The 20,472-nt window shown below is 40.4% G+C and overlaps 2 protein-coding genes and 1 long non-coding RNA gene across 4 annotated transcripts in view; 1 reads left to right on the top strand and 2 right to left on the bottom strand.

Annotated features, from left to right (window-relative positions):
• LOC125489058 overlaps window positions 1–19,596 on the top strand; it is a 48,118-nt gene extending 28,522 nt beyond the window's left edge. The window contains exon 4 of the long non-coding RNA XR_007266705.1: window positions 19,287–19,596. This is a non-coding gene — a long non-coding RNA (uncharacterized LOC125489058). The remainder of the gene's footprint in view (window positions 1–19,286) is intronic.
• On the bottom strand, window positions 77–16,824 carry LOC105394140 (SET domain-containing protein SmydA-8). Of its 2 annotated transcripts, XM_038116887.2 has the most exons (12): window positions 16,063–16,824; window positions 13,311–13,353; window positions 7,524–7,678; window positions 6,031–6,168; window positions 5,456–5,617; window positions 4,904–5,093; window positions 4,349–4,549; window positions 3,123–3,352; window positions 2,655–2,780; window positions 1,940–2,073; window positions 1,420–1,523; window positions 77–966 (listed from the first exon to the last, which is right to left on the bottom strand). In XM_038116887.2, the coding sequence occupies exons 2-12, from the start codon at window positions 13,335–13,337 to the stop codon at window positions 826–828; spliced, it is 1,608 nt and encodes a 535-aa protein (XP_037972815.2). In that variant the 5' UTR covers window positions 13,338–13,353; window positions 16,063–16,824; the 3' UTR covers window positions 77–825. The 2 variants fall into 2 exon arrangements, with proteins under 2 accessions (XP_037972815.2, XP_037972816.2); XM_038116888.2 differs by lacking the exons at window positions 13,311–13,353; window positions 16,063–16,824 and adding an exon at window positions 7,747–7,960.
• On the bottom strand, window positions 18,249–20,286 carry LOC105386221 (protein aveugle). Its single transcript, XM_011556737.3, has 3 exons — window positions 20,099–20,286; window positions 19,649–19,762; window positions 18,249–18,697 (listed from the first exon to the last, which is right to left on the bottom strand). Exons 1-3 carry the CDS (start codon window positions 20,135–20,137, stop codon window positions 18,515–18,517), a joined length of 336 nt encoding a protein of 111 aa, XP_011555039.1. The 5' UTR covers window positions 20,138–20,286; the 3' UTR covers window positions 18,249–18,514.
• Between the last annotated feature and the right edge of the window lie 186 nt (window positions 20,287–20,472).

Raw genomic sequence — 20,472 nt, 5'->3', positions numbered from 1 at the left:
GGCTTCGTAATGGTAGTCTTCTATTAGCTAAATAGATGGTATAGGTAGGTAGGTAATGGAAATAAAAAAATACTTAAACAATCAAAAAGTATATTTTTATGAAAATAAGGACACCCAATATTAGTTTTGTCTTTTTAGTGGAAGGAATGAATGATTACATAATTTAAATAGAAGAGCTTATGATAAATAAAAATGATTTAATAATTATGATATTAATGTACCTACACTTTTATGTACTAATTATATTATTTATTCTTCACTTCTTTAAGTACACTTTTAATCATAAAACAAAATTAAGTAGGTAAGAGAAAAAAATCTTATATTATAACATACCTAATAAAATATACTAAATTATTAACATATTATATCACAAAAAGTAGAGATAATCACATCATCATTGAAAGACAGGTCAGTATAAAGTTAATATAGTATAGTGATAGATAAACCTTAGTTTAGTAAAAAATCTAAAAAAGCATGAAAATAATTGAAATTTAACATTCAAAATTAAGTAGATTAACATCAAATCTCTCAGAACAACACTACATGAACTTCAAGAAAATATAATTTCATTACTTATATATTTTACACGCAATTCCCTTATCCATTTTAAATCACAAATCACAATCATCCAACTTTAAAAGCGCAATCCCAAAACCAATTCAAAACAAATGCCGACTGCCAAGCTTCGACTACAACTTTCAGTATTCAATCAACAGACCGGATAGCACGGCACCTTTATCGACGTAGATAAACTCGCATGTTCCACCTATCACATCGGCGTGTATATCTACGTGGTGCCGTTTATCCGGGAGCGGCGTCCCACATTCACGAGATCTTGCCGATGATTTGCTCCCACGTCTTGATCTTCTTGAGAGCGTCCCGCGCCGCGGCGGCCATCAGCCCCTCGGGCGACTGCGGGGGCTCGAAGCCGAGGATTAGGGCTGACTCGGTCAGGTAGCCCACGATCTGGGGGTGAAGAGATTTGGTTATTTGGTAAAAATAGCATTGGTCACACAAGAATTAGTAAAATAACAGAGTCAAAAGACAAAAATCGAGACAGAATATCCGCATTTTCACACTTATTGGTGATCGAAATGCAAAATAAGATAAATTATGGAATATTTACGTTGGGTTTATCGATAATAATTTTCTACCACATCAATAACTAGCTACTAGCCCAAAGTGAAGTTACAGTTTAAATTTTCCCCACAAATAACTTACCATTTAGTTACATGGCAAAACTCTAGATGGCGTTAGTTGCATGATTTCAAAAGCGCAGTCCATTATAGTGGTACCAAATACACGTTATTGCCTTCTGATATTCAACCTAATATGAATCTATTTCAATTTCAGAAAACTCAACATAAGGGTTAAGGGCAAAAAACTGGATGGTTCCGAAGGCATATCTTGCAACTTTACCTCCTTCAGCCTCGTCCGCAGGCTGTCCCGGGTGATGGCCTTCTTCTCGAAGTCTCGCGTCGTGAGGATCATCAACGGTGCGTGCAGCTCGTACAGGGTTACTCCTGCAAATATTATTATATCGTCAGCCTTAACCAATCTATTTATCCGAATAAGTATACAGGGTGTAGCAAAAAGGGTATACTAAGCCGAAACCTACATGAGTAGCATGTTATATCTAAGCCCGAAAATGAAATCAGAATTCGCGAATTCGAATTTTGAATTTTCGGGTCTGTATTGTTGGGTATGATAGTCCAACCGTTCCTAGTATAAGACGGTGTTCGAAAGCTGAAAACTTATAAGCGCTTACTTTACTGCATTACTTTGGATATTTTTCCTGCGCTTATTGGCGCTATACCTACAAAGTATGTAAAAGTAAGCGCTTGTAAGTTTCCAGACTACTGTCTGTAATGTATACGCGTTTTATTTTCTATGTACGGAAATGGGTGATTATTTTTGTCTGATGATGATGATGACGTACCTCTGAGCCGCGAGTAGCCGGGCTCGATGACGTGGAACAGCAGCGCCAGCTCGCGGCAGATGTCCACCTTGCGGCGCAGCTCGGGCTCCGGCATCGACTGGATCATGTGTGATGATACCTTGCCGTAGAGTTGACTGGAACATACAATCAAAAACTCAGTGTGAAAATCTTGGAAGAGAGTGCCTATGGTATAGTCATATTCAGGAGGAAATCTTTTGTTACCTCAGGCGAGTGATATTATCATTTTCATCAGCCCCTAAAGCCCATAGCATACGGCGTTTTTTATGCGCGCCGACGACGCGCGTATTAGGAACGCGCGTTTTCGGCGCTGTAGACGCTGATTTTTGCGTTTGCTTTGATGATACAAACGCGCGTACAAAGGAGCGGAGTAGGAGCAGAGGGCAGAGGCTACGAGCGAGTACAGTGCTTATGGTGCGTAGAGGCGCGTTTCATGATCGCCCCGTGTGCTTAGAGTTACAAGGTTGCGTTCAAACCCCGTATGATGCGCGTCATCTGCGCGTCGTCGGCGCGCATAAAAAACGCCGTCTGCTATGGGCCTTATTACCATCCACTGCTACTGCTACCGACCACCTGTCTAAGATCATTGATCCGGGTCGGAGGACCGCCCATGTTACTTTTTCCTGTGACCCTCAGTCTCAGTCCCGTCAACAAAATGAATATTTACAGCACATCTGACAGCCTGAGGGTGTCCCACCTGAGGGAATGCTTGCAGCACAGGAAAAGGTAGTGGTTGTGGTGCAGCACGTTGCGGAAGCGGCGCAGGAAGCCCTCCAGCCCGCGCACGTCGCTCGCGCCTAGTGCAGAGTACTCGGAGGTCAGTCTGAGGAGAGGATAATGAGATATACAGGATGTTTCTAAAATGGTGTTATAAACCAAGTTGGTTATTTAGGGTGTGGAGCAAATTTTGCGTTTGTTTTATTCTTGCATACTCTACGGCCGCGTCCACTATGCCACCAAGCGGAGCTGGCGGTGCGATGCGAGCAGCGGCACACACACATGTACCTATATGTATGTATGCCATGCCGTGGAGACAGAATTAATTTTTAATATACCCCTGGCTACTTTGGTTACTTTGTTTTAATGAAAATACCGAGTGTTATTTCCGACAGCGAAACTTTGCAAATCATCTAACCTTAACAAAAACAAAACACCACCAACAAACCTATTTAACAACAGCTGCACATGCCCACTAGGCATGGTATACCCACACCCGTCCACGCACGCCCAGCTCCCCTCGTCATCGAGCGGCGTGTTCGCGAGCACTCGGCCGCCACACTTCGGGCAGGTGAAGGCGCTCGCGTAAGTCCCTAGTTCTGTGGGGTCGGCGCAGCGGGCGCAGGTGCAGGAAAAGAACTTGCTGTGGGAGAGGTGCTCGCGACGCTTTAGTGTGCCCTGGGGTGGGAGAAGTAAGGGGAATTCAGTTCGGTACACCAGAATTATGTAGGTTGTTTTGTGTTTGCCAGCATCGCTTCGTACACATGCAAAAGATTTTTAAGTACTTATGTTTTTTTACATTTAAAACCAAGATTGACACCCCCAATCTGAAATACGCTGAAATGACCAGCCGGTTAGAGTTTAAAAAAAAAATACTTTTATATTTATACGATGAATAAAAGCATTTGAATTAGAAACTTAAAGATAAAGATAAAGATAAAAGATAAAATACACTTTATTGCACACAAACAGAAACAGTTTCACAAACATAGAAAAGAAAAATGGTACAATCGGCGGCCTTATTACTAAAAGTAATCTCTTCCAGACAACCACATTCAAAGGAAATATAAAGTATAAAGAAAGGGGTAACGTGTGACAAGACAAGACTTACTCTATGATACCCTATTTGTCGTATTATATTTTGTCAGTCAGTGACACAAACTTTTTGTGTTATAAAGAATAGACCGTATAACAACACATCAACCATACCTGCAGCGTATACGCATAGCTCAGTGTAATCAGGTCCCCGGGTTCATGCCTAGTAGCTGCCCTCACACTCAGCTCGCGGTCGGGCGCGGCTGCCTCGTCCGTGTGCTTGGCACACACGAGTGGGCCAGCATCGTATGTGTCGAATAAATGTATCTTTATCTTTTCAAAAAACATCAACATACATAGTAATAAGGCCGCCAATTGTACCATCTATGTTATGTATTACCTCGTGTAATTTCTGTGTTTGTGTGCAATAAGGAATTATCTATCTATCTATCTATCTATACCTGCAGCGTATACGCATTGCTCAGTGTAATCAAGTCCCCGGGTTCATGCCTGGTGGCGGCTGTTTCTAACAGCATGCGGATTTCATCACAACAACCGCCTTAAACCCGCTCAAACGGGCAATGGAAAGAGCTATACTCTCTGCTTCTTTGTTAAACCATATTATCATTCTCTACATACCTGCAGCGTATAAGCATAGCTCAACGTAATCAAGTCCCCTGGTTCATGCCGGGTGGCCGCCCTCACAGTGAGTGCCCGGTCCGGCGCGGCGGCGGCGTCCGTGTGCCACGTGCTCGGCACGCACGAGTGGGCGAGTAAGAACGCGCGGTCGTATAGGGCACGGGCGTTCGCACCGCTCGAGCCGACCTCGAACGCGTTCGTCTGGGTGTGGGAGGGACATTGGTAGAATCAAGGAAATATCGGCTTAATTAGTAGCTAGACACTTGCGTACATTCAATCTCATATTAAAACACAATATTAAATGAGACTTTGCTGGCAGCCCCTTTTCGCCTTTATTTGGTCCCATAATTACGTAAGTAGTTCTTTTAACTAAGTATAGATTTTTATTGTGCTTCTTTCTTTAGAAACATTACAACCAAAAATAACTGCACAGCTTATATTTTTTCATTATGTATGCTGACAAGAAATTCACAGTATTTCTATCTCTTCCTGTAACTGAACCTTTTTTATGAAAATGTCATACTTAATGGATGATTAATCCCTACACAAACTCACCTCCAAAACGCCACAAATAGTATGCACTTCGTCCTCATCAAACCCCAGTCCCCACTTCTTCAATCTCTGCACGACTAGTTTGTCATTCACCGGCCAGATGTCGCCCCGCTCGCGTCGTAACTTGTCGTGGGACTCCATGCGAGATATGGCAGCCCATTTGGGGGGATCGTGGGTCTTGAGGAGGAGGCATCTGGAAGGTTTAAGTGATTTAAGTAAGCATCGGTAAAGTTTACGGGTCACGTAAAAAGTTGGCGAATGTTTTTTTGGCATACAAAGTGGCGCCTCTAGCGGAAACTATCATGAAACTTGTCAGAAAATATTAGTAGATGATAGATAAAAGGTAGCTTTGTTGGTTATTGCTAACCTGGCACATTTTTGCAAGCATTGCTTACTGTCGTCACTAAGTAGGTAGGTAGGTATTGTAGTAGGATTGAGCAGTTGGAAAATTTGCACTGAGTACAATTCGTCTATGTTACGTAGGTAGTAACTAATACCTATTTATTCTGTGCCACAAGACCCCTATGGCAACACTCTTAGGCACTACCTACTAACCTCAACGGCATCAGCGCATGGTAGCACTCCCTCAGTTCCTCCAGATCCTCATAGTCCGGCGGCACACCCTTCAACGTGTCACACTCGTAGGTCGAGTGTCCCGTGTAGTTCCCCACGCCGCCGCAAGAGGCGCTGCAGAGCGGCCACGCGCAGCCGGGGCATCTGGGGGCGAAGTGAGGAACGTATAAATAATAAGGATACTTATGCCAAGAAATCGTAAAGTTTTATTTTAGATGCAGGTTACAGCAAGAGGTGCCTAAAGAAAATAAAATGTGAAATCACGGGAATAAAACAAGTTACTACGCAATCGAAAAAGTTTGCGTATTTTTAAATAAAATGCATCGCTTCTAATATCCACTATGATGAAGCACACCACAGCAATCTTCTGTTCAGTTCTACCTACCGTTCCACCATTGAAAATAGCGGTATACGGTAGCAACTGTTTTTCTCGCGAATTCAGAGTTGATCCTCGCGATGTGTTGGCCCAACACGCCATCGCCATCAGCAGTGGTACCACCAGTGACCGCTAACTTGACATAGCCATCATCAGTGTCATGCTGCTTAGTGACACTCACTTGACATAGGGCCCATCGTCCAGCTCGCGGTAGCACGCGAGGCAGACCAGCCCGCAGCCGGCGCAGGGTCCCACCGCCAGTGCCGGCTCTCGCATGATGAGGGTGCCGGGGGCGATGGCGCGGGAGGCTACTAGGTATCTGCGGAGGAGGGTGGAGGTTAGGAGTTGAGGACCAGCTAAATTTTAAGGCTTTAACGGCGTTGTCAACGGAGGCGCTATGGCTATATGTAAAGCTTGGTATTGCCGTAGACTGCTTCGAACCAATGACGGAAGCCATAATAGGATGGTTTGAATGTTTCGATCATAAGTCGGCTGAGAAAAAGTAGAAGACACATGAAATCATTAAAATAGAATTAAATAAGTTCTGGAGAATAGATAAAGACAACACATAACGATAAGGTACAACTGTACAATAGCCCTCTGGAACAACGATCGAGGAAAATTTATAACTACAGTATTGTGCAAATTAATGTGAACACGAGTGATAATTTGAAAAAAATACATTTATTAGTTCTAAAATAAAAAAACAGAGATATATTAATACAATTTAAGTTATTTTAATAGAAAATGTGTCCTCCCTGGCTTTTATAACTTCTTCAATAGGTTTTGGCAGAGAATCGACATGATTTTAACAGTTTTCTGATATTTACTGGTCTAAAAAACTTGTATGGATTACAGCCTCAATCATTTTAGTTTTTCTCGTGCAATCCGTTTTCCGAAGTCTAACTTTCACGATGGCCCACTTATTTTCAATGGGATTAAGGGCCGGTGAGTTCTCTGGCCATCCAAAGGCATGATATCTTGTTGTTCTTGAAATATTTAAGCATAATCTTAGACACGTGGCATGGAGCCTAAGTTTGTTCAAAAACTTATTGACCGATATCATAAAATTTTCTTAGTTCAACTTCTAATCTCCGTTCTAGCAAGTCACTGTATTTTAGCGAGTCCATCATCCCTTCGATGGGAACAAGTCATCCAGTACCTATATAAGAAAAACAGTCCCAAACTAAGAAAAGTTGATGCTAATGGTCAATAAGTTTTTCAACAAAATTCGGCCCCATTCCTCGTGTCCAAGATTATGCTGAAATATTTCAAGAACAACAAGATATCATGCCTTTGGATGGCCAGAGAACTCACGGGCACTTAATCCCATTGAAAATAAGTGGGCCATCGTGAAAGTTAGACTTCGGAAAACGGATTGCACGAGAAAAACTAAAATGATTGAGGCTGTAATCCATACAAGTTTTTTAGACCAGTAAATATCAGAAAACTGTTAAAATCATGTCGATTCTATGCCAAAACCTATTGAAGAAGTTATAAAAGGTAGGGAGGACACATTTTCTATTAAAATAACTTAAATTGTACTAATATATCTCTGTTTTTTTTATTTTAGAACTAATAAATGTATTTTTTTCAAATTTTCACCTGTGTTCACATTAATTTGCACAATACTGTATGACTCGCTTTAATTTGAACAAAAAAATATTAACTGACCTGCCCATAACATCTGAAGTCCTGATCTCATAGCATGGCTTCTTGCTGTCATCTTCCTTCACAACCTCTTTAGGTTTGTCTTCCTCTTCCTTCAAGACAGGATCTTCTATGTTTTCCTTGTTGCGTTCGCCATCGCCGCTGCGCGCGCGCCGCTTCTGCAAACACCCAACGTGTTTACACAAAAAAATATGACACAGAATATAAACATTAGTAATATTCGTACTCCGAAAATCCGGCGGAGCATTTTCCCGTGACAGTGTTTATGAATGGTGATAATATCATGTCTCCGGGAGGCGTTATGAATGAGTGCGTTCTGCGAGTCTAGTATTATTTCTGTACAACACTTGAATCGTTTGTGCCAATGGCTGATCTAGACGCGTCAGTCAAGTGCGTGGTAGACGTTAATGGTTCTGTAAAAAAAAACGGGACCTTGAAGAGTCGTAATAGTAACTTCGGTCTTTGGAAGTACCTAAATAGGTAAATACACTAGCAAGCAATGAAAATGTTCCATTGACATAGCAACTTACCTAGTCGGTGGAACTTTTGAATTGCACGCGAGTGTAGTTGCTTTATGAAACCCACTTCCTTTACTCGAAAAACTGATGAGTTGTGGAAAACAATATCTGGATTCAGACACGCAGATCGAAAAATAAGAATCGTATCTACTTAGGCCAGTACTTTAAATCTGGACTGTGAAATCTCAGTATGCTTGCAGCGTTTTCCTTGAGGAAATCCATTCCTCCATTTCAATAGAAGAACCCCAAAAATGCTTTTATAGATATGGCGCTGTGAACGATTTATATGCCCGTGAAATTGCGTGGGCTTTCATAGCTCGATATTCTTAGACATTATTATTATGGGCTACTAGTAACACAGACTTTAGGGAAATGTCCTCAGCTTGTGAGTCAAAGCTTCCCGTCAGTTTCCGTGAATCTACATATAAATCATTCATCATGTTTATATCGATGAATCAAAATTCTAGACCACACTGACTGAAAGGATTCGATCATTTTTGTTTCCTGGCCCTGCGTTTCACTAATGTTTAATATAATTAATATAAGGGCGTTTTCAAGTGCTTTTATACCTCCAAAACAGAGCGTTCTATGACCTTAAGAGAGTTTTCTATAATTATCTGAAGTTCATTATCCATTAGCAGTATCGAACGCGGAAGCCGCAGCGAGCAGCAATTAAAGGCTACACTCGAGAGCGACACGCCTAATGGACCAATATCTGACTGCGGGACGGCGACCCGAATATTACAGATCGTCCTATTCTGTTCTATGTTTAGAATGGTTCGAGGATTAGAGAGATTATGCCCGGGATTACGGATTGGAAGCAAGAATATGGTGGTTATCAGGATAATTTGAAACTACTACAGTAGCTACACTACGCCAGCAAGATTTTCTGCTGGCGCAAAAGTTGATATTACCATTTCATTTATCCGAAACAAAAACATTGTATCCCATAGCTATTGGCTTGGAAATAGAGCTACATCGAAGATGAAGTTGCTAAATTATTGGACGGCCGTCGTATAAATGCCATTTAGCACGGCTAACAGGACGGGGCCGCCGTAACTCTGTCGTGAACAATTACGTTTTACTGCCGCCACGAGGACACTCTCATAGTGCTGTCAACAACTACATATTTACCTACGGTCTTAAGATATGGATAATCAGTTAAAAATTTTCTTGGCTATGATAATAATATGAAGGCAAGAAAATCAGGCTGAAAATCACAATGCTCATTCGACTGTTTACTGTAGCATCATCGTACAAGTAAGGTAGTTAATGTAGAGTTAGAAAACTACCCTTCCAACCTCATGTCTCTGGTGATTAAAAACTGTACTGCTTTGTATTGTTTTGCACTGCAAAGGAGGGTGAAAGGAAATATCCTCGCTAATTGCTTGCGGGAAGATATCCTTAGAATTTAAGAAATAGATATTGTCAAGTTTAGTCCCAATCCTAACACTATAAATAGGCACGTTTTGTGGAGAAGTGCTTGTTTCTAACAAAACGACATGTTACAATGAGCGGTCTTCCTGCACACCAAATAACAACAGTATTACATCGTCGGGGTAAAGATAGCGTAGGCGCGTGATGATGTAGGCCCAGATTTATAATAAAGACTTGCGGGGGGCGGCGAGGGGCGGGAAGAGCGTTAATTTGGCAGCTGTCAAGAGTAAAACAAAATCGTAAAAAATCTCACTGTAACTATTGGATTGTTACGGGGAGATATTGTGTGAATTTAGATTTTTATGGCAGATTATAATAATTTATCTGTACAGTTCAATTAAATATGTTTACATGGATATCTTTGTACGATACAAAGCTCTATTTTCTGCGGGACATTTGGCTTTCTTGACTTTTTCCCGTGAGAGCTAGTCGTAAGTCTATGTACATGTAGATCTATGCCGTTATTGCATACTGAAGGAAAGTTTTTGAAGGAGTTTTTAGAGGTATAAACATATGAAATAGTTCTATAATGATGTTATTTTGCTGGCCTCACGTGTCGTGAAGACACGTGAGGCCAGCAAACGTACAGCAACGGTACAGCAACGTTTTGTGTTTACGAGGCGATGTCATCGTCACTAACTCAAGGAATAATACACACGTATAGACTAATCGTTATTTACGAACGTACTTTAATGTACCTACTATAACTTGTATAACGTATTTAACTACTTAAACATTATTGTAATGTATTTCTGAAACTGAAAATTTGTAATGAACCATGAATGTTAATATCACGATAGTAATGGGTATAAAGTGAGCCATCACATGACGTTTCCAGTAAATCCATCTACATTCTACACACTATCGTAAACGTTTGCATTCCAACAAATACCAATAATCCAAATAAATCTCCTCAGCTAATTTTACGAAACGAAATGTTACAACTCGTTCAAGGCACAGCCCTTGAGATATTAAGATAACAAGTTCATCTATTTCGAGTTGGCAACACTTTTTGGCAATGCACCCGTGCTATGCACTTTCAGAGAATTACTGAAAATATGCTCGGATGCCGCTCATTCCGAGAAATGAGCCTCAGCTGCTGTAAAATGTATTTGCAGCTGTGATTTTTCCGCGATTGTTGCCAAATCTAGATGGATGCAAGCTGTGCGCCGGCCAAGTGAACGGAACTCATGCAAGTTTAACATCAACTGAAAAGGGCCAACCAAATATTTTATGTTAATATATATTACTTATACTCATTGGGTATATTACTTTTTGGCCAGATCATATGGCCGATAAAGGCTAGACCACCAAGAGCCATACAGCAGTTACAATGTTGTCGGTAGATAGATTCTGACTTGCTGCGAATGCGGTTGCAATTTTGTCAATGAGCTAGGATACAATAGGTCAGGAGACATCATATACAGTCACTTTTAGAGTGCATTTATATGCGGGAAGCTCTTAATATTTTAGGTGTTATTCCCATAACAGGGCCTTTGCTGGCTCAGGAATAGTCGGACTTGAAAGAATTCCTAGTCTAAAACACTCGTGGCTTTATTGTGAAAGAAAATCGTATCTTATTAGTTCAGCGTCCATTCCACTGTCCGCCTACGTGATTGTCCCAACAAGAACTGTTTCAAATGATTGATACGGAATTCGGAATTTAGTCTTGTAATTCTAAATACCACTGTCATACTGCTTTACGAAGTTGTAATTCTGTTCTATTTATGGGAAGTTCATGGGAAAATTAGTTTATCGGCGGCTTTGTCCGAAGAAGTAAAAGCTGCTGAGCTGAACGTTTACGGAGACTATTAACAGACAAACGCCTTCCAGCCCACTGGTCCTACAACCTTACACCGATATCTGGTAGTGTTTGCATGAGGAAGGATGTCCTCTGTCAGTGTTTTGGTGCTCCTTTATATGACAATTAGTTATTTATTGGCTGATCATTTCCATTGATCGAGATATTTGTATTCAGTGGTCCGCGCCAGCGGGTCGCGGGGCCGGCGTCACGCATCGCCGTCAGCGACCGCCGCCGCCGCCGCCTGCGGTGGACGCCAGCCAAATTAAAATGCCCAACAAACTTGACGCTCATTAAACGGATCGTTTTTCACTTTTGATATCAAATTGTATCGTGAATTTATTAATAACATTAAATATAAATGCAACTCTGACTGCCGCACATTATTTCTGTTAGCCCTTTCATCTTGCTAATTGCGAGGGCGGTGCGATCTCCAGCCAAAACTCATATTGTACGGACCGACCTGCAAGCATTCCTTACAGTATCCCCGGACTAATGGTGACAGAACAAAACAAAGGCAGCTGCACCGCATTAATACAATGCAGACACCAATAAACATGTCACGCGGCCGGAGCTTATGAGCGGGAGACCAGCGAAATGTCAACGCACCAGCGCCAGATAAAGGTTAACACCCATCTAATAAATCTCGTGAATGTAAAGCGACTTGTGCATCGACGAGGCATCAATCAAACGTGGCCCAGTGTCGTGGCGAGGGGCTGGCGACGCCGCTGCCAACCCTGCCACATGCCACATGCCGCGGACGCCGCGCGCGCGCACGGCAAATTGCGCACAGTGTGTGGCAACCCTGGTTATCGCGTTTATTTGATTTGTTTATTGTCTCGCGAATCTCGGATTCTTATCGGTGTCTCCCTCTCGTTGCGCTCTAATTGATGACGCTGATTATGATGAATGGTCTATTTTAGGTGCGCGAGCTTCTTTGATTAGATTTCAATGGGCTCTTTCGATCTAGGCTGGTGGTTTAAGTGGTGTGAAATCTGGTTTGTTTATTGGCGACATGCGTGCATGAAGTATGTGTTTAGGGGAATAAAAACTGAAAAGTATCAGTCAAAATATTGAGAATTCTTTGATCTGATGCGATCCTCGTAAAATGTAGAAATCGTCTAAATAAACGAGAATCATTTTGCGCTTTCATCTAAGACGATGCGATGTACCTATTTATTTTTAATTGCATCCATCAGCGTTTATTTGAAAGTTTTGAAACGTTTTTTTAGTTGTTATGAAACGTTTGATGGTTCGTTTTAAAAATGCGTCGTTAACCCAAAACTGTCTGTACCTATACTTAGTAGATACCTATCAGTACCTATTATTGTAAACCACGCATTGTCTAAATTGATGCACTTTATAATCTACTTACTAATATAGAAAACACCAAAAAGACGTCAGGTGGAGAAAAGTCGGGGGAGAGAAAGTGTAGAGATCAAAATGACATACAAAAGAACATTATCTTTCCTCCATCTCGCAATAGTACCTACCTATATTATATGAATCTATATAACTTTGATTACATTATGTATGTATGTATTTAAGTATTTATTATTAAACATGAATGTTTACTACACTTTGTACACCTTCCTCATTTATTCTTTAAGTCTCTCCTCCACCCAAAGGTTGCCTGGAAGAGATCGCTTTTAGCGATAAGGCCGCCTATTGCGTTATATTGTAAATTGTTATTTGTGTAAATTATTTTTAAGTCAATAAAGTAGTATTCTATTCTATTCTATTCTATTCTACCTTGACTCTGTTATTATATTCTTATTTAGGTCTCTTTCCTCCCGTCGTTGTTCCTAATATCGTTACTAGTTATTTTTCTGTGCTAATTTCTACGCCACCCGGCCAGGCAGTACTTATCTACATATTTTGAATCGTGATTGGCTTTACTATCCAACAATACATAGAATCAGCAGAAAAGCGAAAGAAAATCATGAATAAGCTGTACTGTGGTATTTCTATTTCTACAAGAACACGAGTTGTCCACAATCTACTTTGTCAATTACACAATAAAGTTTGATTTACCTTCTTCTTGTGCGTCTTCTTGTTCATGGCGCGGCCACAATGTCTGAAACAGAACAACACGGGATTTATGTATTTAATTGGATCGCAGCTGTCGCGGAGACCACAAGTGTTCCGTGAGACAAAGTCGGCCTTACGTCAGACTGTTAGCTAGACGCTGGCCTGTAAATAATGTTTTCAGAACTTCTTAATTTTATTGTTACATGACATAGCAGCTTTGTGTTCTGGAGTGGAAAACGCGACTAGGCAAATGTAGTGTAGGATGATCTACGGCTAGATGGGGTGAAGACTTGCGAAAGAAGGCTGGTAATGATTGGATGCGGAAAACTACAGATCGCATCCAGTGGCATGTTTTGGGAGAAGCCTGCGTCCAGCAGTGCACTATTATAGGCTGATGATGATAGCAGCTTTATGTCAGGAAAGTGCCTATAGCGTATAGGTAGCTAATAGGGTAGTTTCGGTTGAGCGCTTGTTACGGGGTCTACAGTCTCTACACTACATGCTGTTACTAAACCGAAAAAGGGTGACTCAAGAAGTGAACAACTTTTATTCTACAACTTCTTAACATTCGCAAAAAATAATTTATCTGTACTTACCTCGGAATATTTTTGCTGAGCAAGTGACTTTTTGCTTTGGGGAGAATGTAGTTTTACACTGTCGGGCAATGAAAAAGTTCCACTCACAAAATGCCGACAACAAACGACCCCATTTTTTTCAAAGATTTAATTTAAAATTGGAACAAAATATTACCGATTTTAGTTGGTAATATCCTGATGCTCTGCTAAATGTACTTCAATGTTGCAGAAGACGGTATGAAACTAGCCTCTTCCGTTTAGAAGTAATTTAGTGCTTTTCTCAGTGGAACCTTTTCATTGCCCGTGAGTGTAATACGAATCTTCAAAAATCGTTGAGCAAAAGTTGTTCAGAATGACCCTCTGAGTCATCCGTTTTCGGCCGTAATACAAATCGGTTAATAAACATTAGGTCATCATTTCAGAAAAAATCCTAAACGTCCTGTAAACAGCGACGACAGCTTTTCACAGGCAAACGATAAACAAACATGGCGCCGCATAACAAAGACTTTAAAAAGTTATCCAGAATCCAGACGCATGCTAATGGCTCGCGTCGTAAACTAGTAGTCTACTCTACGTGACGGTGATATACGAGCGGCAGATGAAGTGGCTTTGTTCTCTCTCTGCTTCCATCCAGCCCTATTATATTTTAATGGCCGTTCCACGATTTAATGTTGGCACTGGAATACTTACATAATAGTAGGGTAGACTATAAAGCTCTTACGATTCGATTCATGTAAACTAGAAACCAATTGGGCTATTAAGTAAATCACATCTAGGTAAGTAAGTAGGTACGTCCATGTTTCTATAACTTAAAGTTTCTTGAAAGTTTCTCTTTTTTATAATTTTCTTACTGTACTACCTAGCTAATGTAAATGTTACCTATTGTTATGTGGTTTTCGTGAACGGCCGGTTCCAATAAAATGCGAGTTTATTTTGAATATTTGCCAATGTGTAAATAAACGGTGTTTTAGAGGTGACGCTCGATAGTCGAACATTTGGGAAACGTCAAAACAAAACTAAATGTTATTAGTTATTGCAGCCGTCCGCTTCACACTAACAAACACCGGAATAGTGGGCTGTGACTTGGCTACGGTTTTCTAATCCATTTTCATATAAGCGATAAATAATATTATTTACTCTCATGCTACGCTTATAGGTGACTACGACTACCTATAAAGAAATTCCTACTGCTTATTAATCACAAGTATTAATTCCGGATTACGATCTACCCATTAAAACCCATCCCTCATTAGAACAGCAAATAAATCAGACCTGATATGTCAGAGCTGACAAAACAGCGATTCTATGTGACCTGCCATTGCACAAGACAGAGTTATCCATCAAGGCAACACTGCCTAATGTTTCAGCCTAAAACTTTGCATACCAATTTAAATCTGCAGCTGTGTTGTTGCAAAATGAGCTTTGCGTATTGGTGTGAAGGTTTTCAGCAGTGGGACGTCAGTCGGGGGGTCAGTAAATCACTGCGGCCCGCCTCTTGGCAGTAGGCGATGGCTATCGCTAGCACTTGTCTGTAGTAACTCTTACCTCTTAGCTTGCCTGTCTTACACCAGCAAATGGTCATGTTGCACTTCTGATACAAGTGTATAGGTATCTTAAATATCTTTCCATAAACTTCAACGGCCATAATTATACAAGCAACAAGTGGGTTCCATACGTTTACCAATCATTTTGTAGTCTTTCTGCAAACCCCTAATAGACTTCTTTGAGAGAATAATTTTATCGTTTTCTTGTATGTTACTGTGCAAAAGCATGCCATATTCCTTTAATTATCTTCTTATATAATTATTTTTATACCTTAAAAGATTCAAGTAAATGAAATGTAAAGTCTTTACTTTACATTTAATTTACGATTTTTAAGACTTTGTGTCGTGAGGGATTTACAGTAAGGTACTTAAAGTGTAAATCTTCCTTAGCTTTATAGTTTTCCATCTAAACTCCTAGTGCCGCATGTTTTCACGTTTATTATTATTCTTTAAAAACAACTGCAGTTTTCATCTTGCAGTGATCCCAATGGTAAACAAACACAACTCATTGGTGCCTAGACTAGATTCGAACACCCCTTTTTTGAGAAGTGGGCCCAAAACCCGTTGAGGTTCCACAACTCTTATATCACAGTAATATTAACTATATTAGTAAAAAGCAATTAAAACGATACGTACCTTATTAATAACTATTACAATGTAACGTCCACAGTCACCAACCAGCACACACTTTTTCACCAAACTTTACTAATTTTCCCGCCAAAAAATAACGTCGGTTTTAACGTTACACGCGGCCGGCCGATTGTCTCGCACTACCAACAGACTCCGCTTGACACAATCAAATTTAAGCATATACAATCCCACCAAATTATTCCCGCACCCAATTTGTCCCTTGTGGATCTTATTGTAAACCGCTAAAGCTGCTTTTCAAACGCCACAAGTCGAACAGTAACGTTGTCAGTATCGTAATATGCGTTTGCTTTAATCCCCTCATTTCATGAAACTGAAAATATAACTGTCTGTCTATCTCTTTCGGTGTGGTCATCAGTCTAGGTTGGTTCATATTATGTGCATTTATAGCAACAGTTCATATACTTACATACCTATATCTAGGATTTATGTGGTCATAAATTATAAATTAAACATGAAATGTAACTAAAACCTATAAGTAATCTTACCATGTTGACAAGAACTAGAGCTGGATAAGCGTTGGTTGCCGTGGTGGTGGTAATGATTCAGCCATTCAGATTAGCGTCAATAGTCAGTTGCTGACCACCAAGGAGTTGATAGGTCACTCGGATAGGCTCCGGAAGTGTCACTTGAATTTTAGGGAGAATCTTTGTCCATCGGATAAGAGATACCTATATTGTCATCGGGTCTTGGATGTCAATAGGTACCTACATGGATAAGATAGCATTATCAACGGGGAAACGTGGTTGCAGCATCTCTACCAACTCCCCTAGGGATTACAAGGCGTTTGTCCATTTCACCATCTTTATTGCCCATTACACGTACCTATTTCGTATCCGAATTAGAAGTCGACCTATAGGCCTAATAAATATCGGATCTGTCGACGCAGCGACGCGCTGAATGGGGTCGATGATGAGTGAATGTGCGGCGTCGCGACGTCGATCAATCTCGGAGATACGCGTCTCGGGAATAGACACCTAGGGGCTCCACCACATTTGAGCGAACAGAGTAAATGGCGGATTTTAACACACTCATCTATAATTTACATGGTGGTTCAATGAGATTGGCGTTGGGCACTGACTGTACAGGGCACCCTGTATGTATATGCCATACAGTGGATCCGTAATTTCTGGGCTCCTTTCGTACAGTCGGGGGGCTATGTAATGATGACGTTGGCATAATAGGTTTTGTTTCTAGGTACCTACTAACTTTACCGACATTTTTTGAAGAACCAATACCACTTCGCATAATTACTTTTACTAAATAAATATTATAAATAAGTACTAAATTCGCTGTCTCTATGGTCGCCCTAGACTCGTTTGATATATTGGGTCGCGATCGCACGTACAATAAACAATTGGGCCCATTAAAATGGCTATTTCGAGCCGCGCGGCCCGAACAGCTGGCCCCATATAAATAAATTATGTTATAACCATTTCATTTTCTAATTCTCGTTGCATCGACATTCGTTCTACATACACATAACATTGTCTAATACTGTACATAGGTATATATGTATATGTATATAAGATAAATAAAGCTACTTTCTACCTTTCAAAAACTATTTATTTGCGTTAGACACATGTATCTAGATTACTTTTTACACCTACTTTACATATATTTATTAAATAAAATACAAAATTTATCAAACGTTAAACGGCCAGTTGATTGCGGGTGGCTATATTTTTGTGCCTCTTGCCATTGAGACCACTGGGGTTTGGGGGGAACAGGGGAGGCAGTTCGTCAGGGAGATTGGGCGACGCTTGAGGAGCCGCGGTTTTGACTACCGCTCTGGGGCGTACCTGGCACAGAGGATATCCCTTGCCGTGCAGCGCGGCAACGCAGCTAGCGTTATGGGGACTTTTGGGTCGGGTGCGTCCTGGGGTGGTTTATTTAGCTAAGTAAGTTGTGTTTTGTTTGTTTGTTTGTTTTATTTATTTATTTTTTGTATTTTATTTTTGACGAAGCTAGGGTGGATTTTATGTTTAACGTTTGATAAATTTTGTATTTTATTTAATAAATGTATGGAATCGGTAACTTTACATATTAATTATTTGTCACATAACTACATAATCAATGAAATACTTACAAACTTAAAAATAATAGCAATTTAAGTACTAATATACCTACATACTTTGATTGAAATTGAGTAATTAATTACTTTCTACAATATATTTAATAACAAATATACATAATAATATTGTCTACTACACAATCCATTATCAATATCATAAAAATAGTCACACTACTATTCCAAACTTCATAACCAACAATAGAATTCACTACGAACCTACAATCTTATACATCTATCGTAAAAATAGTCACACTACTATCCCAAACTTCATAACCAACAACACAATCAAATCAACTACGCACCATCCTACGGCGAGTGACACTTCTCGAGCGCCAGACAAACCGCCTGATGCGCCTGCGCCTCCTGTCACAAGTCGTAGTGTAGATACCCGTGGCGGCGCTCCAGGTCCCTGATCTCCACGATGTCGGTCTTCAGCCGCAGTTTCAGGATCTCCCGCCAGATGGCGTCGCGGTGCTCGCGCGCGGTGATGCCCATGCGCAGGAGCGTGTTGTCGTTGATGCGGACCAGGGCGCGCCCGGTTATGTCGTGCTGTGGGGGGAATGTCAGGTCAGTAGGGTAGATGATGATCAGCTATTGCAACACCCAGCAGGCTTGCTGCTCCAGTTTACTTGGGAGCTAGGCTGGCTGAGCTGAAGTTACGGGGATGTGTACAAAGGTTCCACCCGACAGAGCCACTTGCCCCTCAGAATAGAATAGAATAGAGGGTAGATGGATTTGCAGGGGACATGGGTTCAGCAGGATAGATGGTTTGTTAATTTGGAGAAATATTGAGGATGAGGATGGGTAGATAAGGTTAGTTGGTTCATGGGTAGATGGGTTCAGTATGGTAGATGGATCATTTAGTTGCAGAAATGTTGAGGATGAGGATGGGTAGATGGGTTTAGTTGGTCCATGGGTAGATGGGTTCAGTATGGTAGATGGATCATTTAGTTGTAGAAATGTTGATGAGGAGAAAAGTGGGGTTTGTTGGTTCCTGGGTACAAGTTGCTCTTATTACTTAAAGTGATTTATTTTAGACAACCTTTGTACTTTATTTTGTATTACATCCCTAGAATATTATTATGTTTACTTTTAATTTTTGTATTATGGCTTTACTGAACACTAATTCTTGTTTCAGATTCATTCAGAGCTGCCTTGGTCCAAGAGAGAACCACCACTATAGACCAGAAATATATTATTACATAATTTATTTTGCTTTGTATTTAAGTTTATTTATATTTGGAAATAGATGGAAATATTTATTGGTGTATGCATTTTTATAATCTGGTCCAGATGAGTTTTTGAATGTTAAATAAATGGTAATTATAGCTTTCATGTAAGCATACATATAATTATTTTACTTCTATAATGAAATAATTTATTCCTATTATTTAGGTGCCTAATTTTAAGATTACATTTAAAATAAAATTTCAAATACAATTGTTCCTGAATAAATATACAATACATTATCCATTTATTGATACCGTGAAGCATAGTTACCTCATGAAAGAGCTCCCCGTACAGCATGTAGTAGTCGCTGCAGTGCCGCCGCAGCCACTTCTGCACGTCCGCCTCCGTCCACAGGTACACTGCTTTTGGACGAGTGGCCTTTGTCTGCAATCATCATCAAAATAGAGGATTTAATGGTAAATGGCCAACTGAAGAACAGGGTAAGAGTTGTGTCATGTTGTACTATTGATGGTATTTGTGTTGTGACAGACCGCGTGATGGCCGAAACATGAGCGAATCTCGTCCTGCTATTGCTAATATAAACTCAAAAGTTTGTTTGATCTCTTCTTCCACATACTGAACGGATTTTTGTGAAATTTGATATATAGGAAGCTGAATTAACAAATAGGTTGGGTACTCAAAGCTTTATAGGGACAACTGAAGCTCAGCAACAGCTGGTAATGTGTTGAAGATGGATCAATGGACTTTTGCAAATATTACCTTAGGTTTATTAGAGTTGAGATTTGATTCTTCAACCATTCTGTGGACTGAAACGCTTATCGTTTATAAAGTTTGGCCAATTTTATTCCCTCCAGCTTCCAGCAACGTAGTAGCAATTCAATATTTCTAATATTTTGGATCAAAACAAAAACAAATTGCGACACGAACGAACGAATTGTTGTGTAGATAGTTCATTCAGTGTCAGATTGGCAGTTATATTTTAATCTGTGGACAAGTTCATATTCTGACGTTCTCTCATATTGTCTGTCACTGAAAACTAGTAAGTAGAATGCCGTGCAGTGCAGCTGCAGAGGTAAAATAGTGGCAAAACTGGTGGTGGAAATTATAATTTGCTAGCAAACTACAAAAAAAAA

This window comes from Plutella xylostella, chromosome 3 (assembly GCF_932276165.1).
Source record: "Plutella xylostella chromosome 3, ilPluXylo3.1, whole genome shotgun sequence".
NCBI lineage: Eukaryota > Metazoa > Arthropoda > Insecta > Lepidoptera > Plutellidae > Plutella > Plutella xylostella.
Note: the sequence above shows the minus strand (reverse complement) of the source record. Positions and strands in the feature narration are given on the sequence as shown.

What these genes read in the sequence shown, in the direction of transcription:
- LOC105386221 (XM_011556737.3), bottom strand. Translation starts at nt 20,137, where the DNA reads ATGGTTGAAGAATCAAATCTCAACTCTAATAAACCTAAG. An exon ending in TCAACTCTAATAAACCTAAG is followed by an intron (nt 19,763 to 20,098) that starts GTAATATTTGCA and finishes TGATGATTGCAG; the next exon opens with ACAAAGGCCACTCGTCCAAA. An exon ending in ACGGGGAGCTCTTTCATGAG is followed by an intron (nt 18,698 to 19,648) that starts GTAACTATGCTT and finishes TTCCCCCCACAG; the next exon opens with CACGACATAACCGGGCGCGC.
- LOC105394140 (XM_038116887.2), bottom strand. Translation starts at nt 13,337, where the DNA reads ATGAACAAGAAGACGCACAAGAAGAAG. An exon ending in GCTATGCTTATACGCTGCAG is followed by an intron (nt 3,353 to 4,348) that starts GTATGTAGAGAA and finishes CTCCCACCCCAG; the next exon opens with GGCACACTAAAGCGTCGCGA. An exon ending in CGGCTACTCGCGGCTCAGAG is followed by an intron (nt 1,524 to 1,939) that starts GTACGTCATCAT and finishes TAATATTTGCAG; the next exon opens with GAGTAACCCTGTACGAGCTG.